Source organism: Arachis stenosperma, chromosome 4, assembly GCF_014773155.1.
Source record: "Arachis stenosperma cultivar V10309 chromosome 4, arast.V10309.gnm1.PFL2, whole genome shotgun sequence".
In the NCBI taxonomy this organism is placed as follows: Eukaryota; Viridiplantae; Streptophyta; class Magnoliopsida; order Fabales; family Fabaceae; genus Arachis; species Arachis stenosperma.
Genome location: NC_080380.1, coordinates 24,818,307 through 24,826,155, shown reverse-complemented (window position 1 = coordinate 24,826,155; position 7,849 = coordinate 24,818,307). Strand labels below are relative to the sequence as shown.

General features: G+C 35.3%; 1 protein-coding gene across 2 annotated transcripts; it reads left to right on the top strand.

Annotated features, from left to right (window-relative positions):
- Window positions 1–5,908, top strand: LOC130976725 (pentatricopeptide repeat-containing protein At1g11710, mitochondrial-like). 2 transcript variants are annotated; one of them, XM_057901645.1, is made up of 3 exons: window positions 1–268; window positions 394–1,298; window positions 3,766–5,908. In XM_057901645.1, exons 2-3 carry the CDS (start codon window positions 923–925, stop codon window positions 5,745–5,747), a joined length of 2,358 nt encoding a protein of 785 aa, XP_057757628.1. In that variant the 5' UTR covers window positions 1–268; window positions 394–922; the 3' UTR covers window positions 5,748–5,908. The 2 variants fall into 2 exon arrangements, with proteins under 2 accessions (XP_057757628.1, XP_057757629.1); XM_057901646.1 differs by lacking the exon at window positions 1–268 and adding an exon at window positions 3,597–3,650 and having other exon boundaries at window positions 1,178–1,298.
- Window positions 5,909–7,849: the final 1,941 nt, after the last annotated feature.

The following is a 7,849-nucleotide window of genomic DNA, read 5'->3' as shown; positions in this document are numbered from 1 at the left end:
ACCCCTCAAATTACTCTCTACTCAGCTACCATCACACCCCCCTCTCTCTCTCTCCACCCCAACCCAAATCAACCCTCACCAAAACCAACTCTCTCTCTCTCTCTCCTCATCCCAAATCAACTCCAGTGCAACCAACTCCAATTCACTTTCTTAATTTTAGCGAAAACTTATATGGGCACCACGATTATTGGTGGAGCTTTGATTTTACAGAGGCATAACTGTCTGTGATATTCTCGTCCTCCATGACAGATTGTGATTGATGAATGAAGTAATTGAACCTTCTTTAGTACTTTGGATAATTTGAAGTTGCTTAATTAATTTGCACTAGCAATCTTTACCAGAAACCAATAAGCTGAACATAACATGTGTTATCTGCTTGCTTTTTCGTCGCAGGGAATTCTTTGACGGCTACCACGCACATAATAACTGTGGTGATTGGGGCTGGGGTTTTGGCTCTAGCGGATGCCATGGCGCAGCTAGGGTGGATAGCTGGTATAGCGACTATGATAGCCTTCCAGTCATCTCCACTTTCACTTACAATCTTGTAGCAGATTGCTATAGATTTCAGACCCAGTTACTGGCAAGAGAAATTACACTTACATGCAAGCTGTCAAGGCATACTTAGGTATTTACCCTTATCTCATTTAATGAGCAAGATAAAAATTTGAACCCATCTTGCAAAAGGAGAAATTGGGCTGAACCCAAGCACTCCAAGCCCAGCTCAAATTCAGGGTCCTCTTCCCTTCCATCACAATCCAGACACAGAAGGCCAACAATCTCATTTCTCCTCTCTCCCTCTCAACTAAGTGCGGGGCTGCTGTCAAAAGAACCACCGTCGGCGAGCCAAGCACCACCGTCTGGCTCCAGTGGCTCCTTCTCCACCTTCCCTCAGTTCCGTTCGCACCGTCCGTTGCAGAATCCAATGCTAGCTGCGGCAACCCGTCGCTATCTCGTGCTCCATCGTAATTCCCTGGAAACGCCACCGCCACCTGCTTCTTCGTCGTTCGAGCCTCCTCTTCGAGATCCCAAGGGAAGACCGCCGCAAGGAGTGGAGCTGGTCTTGCCAAGATCGGAGAAACGCGCCGGAACCCTCCGCCACACCTTCGAGGATCTCCGGTGCCGGTCGCTGCTGCCATTCCGTCAACCCAGGGCGTCGCGAGCATCTGCTCCCCCTTCACGGAGGTGCCGTCCTCGGCGCCGCTACCTGTTGTCAGATATGCCGCTGCTTCGTCCTCGACCGGATTTGTTCCCCGCCACGGACGACCACCGGCATCCAAAGATTGCGTTCCGGCATACAGGTAAGCTGGTCCCTGAATCAGAAAATCTGATTCCAGAATTGAAATTCGGGTTGCTTGTGTGTTCAAATCGGTTGAACTTGTTCCTGGAAAAAGATATCTCTGATGCGGTTTTGTTTGGATGTGGAATTGAAAATCTGGATCTAAAATTGTTGATACATTCTGCAAATTTGTTGTGGAATTGTTTGTTGAATCTGAGTTTGCATCGAGTTCTTCTTCTTCTGCCTCCATGATTTTTGAAGTTTGGCATGAATTTTGTTGTTGTTGCTGAAATTGTGGCACCGCATATTTGTAACTATGACTTGACAATGAGGATTGCTGAATTGTTGTTTGAACTGCCATTTCTGTTGATTTTGCTTGTTGCTGCTGTGGTTGGACTAGGAAACACAAATCTGATTCTTCTTCTGCGTCTTCTTCGTCTTCTTCATCTTCTTCTTGTGTGTGAACTGGAATTTCTGTTTGTATTGCATAATCTGAGTTTGTTGTGAGATTTTCTGCTTGTAGATTTGTTGCTGAATTGTTTTGTGATGAGTAACTGAATTTTCTGCTTGGTGATGATTCTTCAAGTTGCTGTTGTTGTGATTGAATTACCAAATTAAAATCCGAGGATTCTCCTTCTGCTTCTGTGGTGTGTTGTTCTCCAAATTGTAGAGCTGTGAAAATTTCTGCTTCAGGAGTTGTTGAATTATCTGCTTCTGGATTGTCGTGAATCTGGAAAATTGGAGGCTGCTGGAGTCGTCGATGAATGCGCAAGGTTGCACAAATTTTGTTGCAAGTTACCTGAATATCTTCAAGCCTCTTGGTCCTTTCTTGATAATTTGAATTCAAGCGATCTAAGCTAGTTTGAATTTGATCCCAAATCAAATTCGAGGAATTACCGTGGGAGTTTGGTATGGTGTTCAATGAAAGCACCATTTGATGCGAATTTGTATCAAGAACTAGGGAGAATTAGAGATAATAAGAGAGAGTAGAAGAGAAATCCCTAGACTTAGGGCCAAAGAGGGAAAATAGAGTTTCCAATTACATCATGCATATCCTACATTATTACATCATATTCCTATTTATAGTATAGCTCTCTAATTGGGCTAGCCCAATACTAATTGTATCACCATGTAAGTTTGTTATTCTGAATTCTTTTTTGTGATTCTTGAACATGATCTTTTGGGTTCTGGCCTCCAAAAGGAAGTGTATGTTGTTGCCAAGGATGTGATTAGAGGTAAAGGAATTGCTCTGAGATGATGAACCTGGATATAAGAATTATGTAGAGTTTATTGTTGTGCAAAAAGTCAGAGAGAGTGAAAGAGAATTTGAGAATGAAGAAAGAAATTGATTTAATTATGATATGTAGGTTTCTTTTACACTGAAATGTACAAATATTTATAATAAATTGCTTTAATTTCTATAATATTTACATGTATATTAAATTTTAATAAATTTATTATATATTTAATTAAAACGGTTTAACCACGGTTTGATCTCGGTTGAACCATTGAACCGGTTCAATGACCGGTTCGGTTCCCGCAATCTTGATAAGTAATTAATCATGCTATTATGCTCTTTGAGTTTGAATTTCAATTTGTTTGGACTGATTGATTGATATTCTGCTGAACCACTGCAATATGTCGTTGATTTGTGTCATTGATGCTGAATTTTGTGAATTGATATTGAAAGAATGTTTGTTAGTGTTATTTTGTATTGTTTATGTCTTTGCACGTTAACTGTTCGATAATATGGCTCTATGACTAATTTGGATTTTAAATTGCATGTTGTAGCTATTATGTAATTTGAATTAATGATTCATGTTTAGGCAATTGATTAAGAATAATGTATTTATTATTTGGTGATATTTGTTCATATTGATTATTGCTTTGATTGTCAAGTTTGTACATTTATGCCTTGTTGACATACTAGAATCTAAATTGTTTAAATGTTTGTACTTCACATAGTTTTTAAGAGAAGAAGAAACTCACTTTTTTTTATTTAAGGAATTATTTTGAGAAGCTCTTTCTGCTCAAAAAAAAATTGAGCTTTTTTCTCTTGAGACATGCCAAAGAAAAAAAAAAACAATTTTGTTGTAGTGAACTATAACCTGAGAAATAATTTCAGAACGTTGTTGTTAACCGTTGGTTAGAGTCTAGAGTCTGTCTTTTTTATTAGGCTCGAGTTATGGGCTTCACTGTTCAAGGCCCAATAAAAAGGACAAATTCTATACTCTTATCAACAGTCAATAACAATGTTCTGAAATTTTTCCTCGGGTTATGGTTCACTATAACAAAATTGTTTTTTCTCTTTCTTTGGCAGTTCTTAAGAGAAGAAAAGCATACTCTTTTTTGGTGGCAGAAGGAGCTTCTTAAGGTAATTTCTCAGCTAAAATTGAACTTTTACTTTTTTTCCTATTTTATATTCTTATGTTTTTTAGTTTCATCCATTATGCATTTTCGCTGTAAAGGTTGTATTTTTTTGAATACAGTGTCCGTAAAACTTGGTTGGCTATTTGATGATGGTATGAATTTGAGCTTTTCATCCAAAAGTCGTAACCTTTTGGCTCGAGCTTTTCATGCTGGTAAGCGTTTCTTAAACCCAGATTCTGGAGATATTGTTTTCAAAGCTATTTGTGTTAATTTAAAGCATAAGAGATGGAGTGTATTGGAGCGATTATCACCCAAGCTCACCAGCTCCTTGGTGAGCCAAGTTGTTTGCGAGTTCCAAAACTCGCCACAGTTGGCTTTAGATTTTTATAACTGGGTTGGAGGGTTGTTCCCTCATTCATTAGATTCCTGTTGCACTTTGGTTCATGTGCTAGTGAAGTCAAGAAAATTTCATGAGGCCCTGTTTCTGCTGAGAAACTTGATTACTCAAGACGGTACTTCTCCATTGGTGGTGTTGGAAGTATTGATAGAGAGTTATCGAAAATGTTGCTCTAGTATTGCGGCTTTTGATTCATTGGTGAGGGCTTGTACTCAGGTTGGGGCTACTGAAGGTGCTTATGATGTCATCTATAGTTTAAGGAGTCGGGGTTGTTTCATTACTATTCATGCTTGGAATAATTTCCTAAATCACTTGTTGCAATTGAATGAAATCGATAGATTTTGGAATTTGTATAGAGGAATGGGTTCTTTTGGTTACATGGAAAATGTGAATACTTTTAATTTGGTTATCTATGCTCTGTGTAAGGAATTCCGACTAGTGGAAGCTATTTCAGTTTTATATAGGATGATGAAGGGTGGAATTTTCCCCAATATAGTCTCGTTTAACATAATCATAGACGCGGGGTGGAAGATTGGCAAATTGGGTCTTTCCTTGAAACTCTTTAAAAGGATGACCATGATATCAGGGGATTTTGTTTGGCCCAATTCTGTTACGTACAACTGCATAATCAACGGGTTTTGCAAGACTGGAAAATTATTACTTGCAGAAGAAATGCTTCATAAAATGGCCAAGGCTGGTAAAGAGCCGAGTGTTCGTACATATGCTACTTTGATAGATGGGTATGCTAGGTGGGGAAGTCTGGAGGAGGCACTGAGGTTCTGTGATGTAATGGTGGAAAGGGGATTGGTCCCTAATAACGTTGTTTATAATTCGATTTTATATTGGCTTTATCGTGAAGGAGGGATTGAGGAAGCTTCTATGCTACTATCTGACATGATTGATAAGCATATATGGCCTGATCAATACTCATATGCAATTCTTACCAAAGGCTTTTGTAGAAATGGAAATCTGACTGAAGCTCCTAAGTTTCATAGCCAGATTTTAGAACATAACCTAATACATGATTCTTTTTCTCACAACATACTTCTTAATTATATATGCAAAAGGAAAAACATGGCAGGAGCTAAGCAATTATTGGGCAACATGATTACTCGTGGCCTTGCTTTTGATGTTTATACATACGGAACTATGATTGATGGATACTGTAAACTAGGTAACACAAACGACGCGCTCCAAGTTTTTGATTGGATGATAAAGATGGATGAGAAGCCCAACTTGACAATATACAATTCTGTCATTAATGGTCTGTGTAAAATGGCCTCAACAGATGCTGCAGAATACATAGTTGATGAATTACGAAAGAGAAGATTATTTGATGCAACGACCTTTAATACCTTGATTAGTGGATATTGCACTAGTGGACAAATTGATAAAGTGTTTAATTTGACGATGGAAATGAAAAGGTTGGGAATTTCTGCAAATAGAGTCACATATAATACACTGATAAACCTTCTTTGCAAGTGTGGTTGCGAGGAAGAAGCAAAAGAATTGATGAAGATGATGATTGTCCAGGGTATTTGTCCTGATTTTGTAACGTACACTACACTTGTTACTCACTTCATCAAGAAATGTAGTCCTAATGAGGTGATTGCATTGCATGACTACATGATTCTAAAAGGAGTTGTCCCTGACCAGAAAACATATGATATCATTGTAACACCACTTCTAAAAGAAGAAGGATGAAAGAAAAAGTCATAATACGATATGTATAGTATTCTAAAAGGTTGTCTGGTCTCAGTTTATCACTTTTCCATTTTTTTCTTTAATACTGATAGATCATACCATTCATTCTTTAGTGTACCAATTATATTCCTGTCAATTCAAATTACTTCATTTTAATTTTGATGTCGTACATTAGCTTATTTTTTTTAATTATATATTGTACGCTGGAAGTGCATTTTACTAATTTTTTGTACATAAATTGATATGCTGCATGATCTATTATGCATGATTTATAAATAAAAATATATTTTTTAAATAGTCTTAATAAACCAATTGAGGTAACAACTCTTATTGGTGCATTTTGATTCTTGAATAACTACTTCATAACTTTTGGTTTTAGCCATTTATTAATGAAAAGCACTGTTAGCAGAACCGGACCGGACCGGCCGGTTCGACCGGAAAACCGGTGAACCGGATCCTATACCGGTCCGGTCCAATGATTGGACCGCACAAGGTTAAGAACCGGTGCGAACCGGTCAAACCCGCAAAGAACCGGTAGAAACCGGTCAAATTCGGTGGCAACCGGTCCGACCGAACCGGAACAATTTAAAATCTCTTCAAAATGAAGCCGTTGGGGTTCGAACCTCATCCCTCCAGGAAATAAAAGGTAGCTATGTCCACCAGGCTACCTTGTCTTATACTAATATGGATACAAATTATAATATATATTAATATCTTTTGGTAAATAATTTACTTTTATTTAATTTATTTTAATTTTAATTATAAGCTCACTCATTTTTAAATTAATTATATTTTTATTTAACAGTAATTATAAATTCACTTATTATTTTTTTCATAATTATATAATATCTATTAATATTATTTTTCAATAAATACTTGTAGTATATAATAGTATAATAGATATAAACTAATTAATAAATTATTAAAATTCGAAAATAATACTTATTTTAATATAAAAACAAAATAAAAATATTTATGATAGAGTAAAATTAACAAAATACTTATTGTTTCTGTTCCATATTGTTTAGAATAGCTAGATATTTTTAAAATATTAGTAAAATATGTATTTTAAATTTTTAATTCTAATTTTTTCCTATATTTTATTTTTTATTTACATAGGACCGAGTTAACCGGTTCAACCAGTGACCCACCGGTTGAACCAGTGACCCAGTGACCCAATAGCTTGACCGGTTCGATCACCGGTTCGGTTCTAACAACTATGATGAAAAGAACTTTTTATATTTATGCGCTTAACTGGAGGATTATGAGCCACTCTACTTTTTGTGGAAAAAATATAAGTGTTTGTTTTGGTATGATAATAAATTCACACGTACCGGTATAACAAAAACGTGGATAAATTAAAATATGACGCGTGGATTATCACGTAAGAAATTAATTTTTTTTAAATATATATCATATTATTTTACTAAAATACCCTTATAATTTAATAAAAATAAAAAATATTTTTTATTTAATTTTACAAAAAACCTTAAATATCTTTTTTTATGTTCGACAAAAATTACTCTTAATTTGGTCAAAATTTAAAAGTCAATTAACATTGGTTTTATATTTTTAAATTTTGAACAATTTAGAAAACAAAACAAAATTACATCTAAAAAATAAAAAAATAAGAAAAGTTGTTTATCTTCTCTAGGGTTCAGCGTTCTTCCTCTCCTCTCCGGCAAAGAAGAAGCTCTTCCAGTTCCTCCACGACAGGCTTGTTTGGGTGAGCTTTTAAGAAAAGATCTTTTTTCGAATTATTTTTTTTTAAAAGATCTTATAGAGAAGTAAAAATAATTTTATGTTTGGATATCTTATGTAAAAAGGTCTTTTTATCTATCAATTATGTTTGGGTATAATAATATAAAAGTACTTTTTTGTTTATTTATTATATGAAAAATATTTTTTTTATAAGGAAAAAAGATCTTTTAGAAAAAGATATAAATTACAGCTTCTCAAAAAAGATTTTTTTATTTTACTAGTACTTTTATTTTTAGTACTAAAAATTTGCCAAACACATTAAAAAATAAAAAAAGATCTTTTTTATTAAAAAAAAATCATTTTTTAACAAAATAATGGCCCAAACATGCACGCCTGTCAAA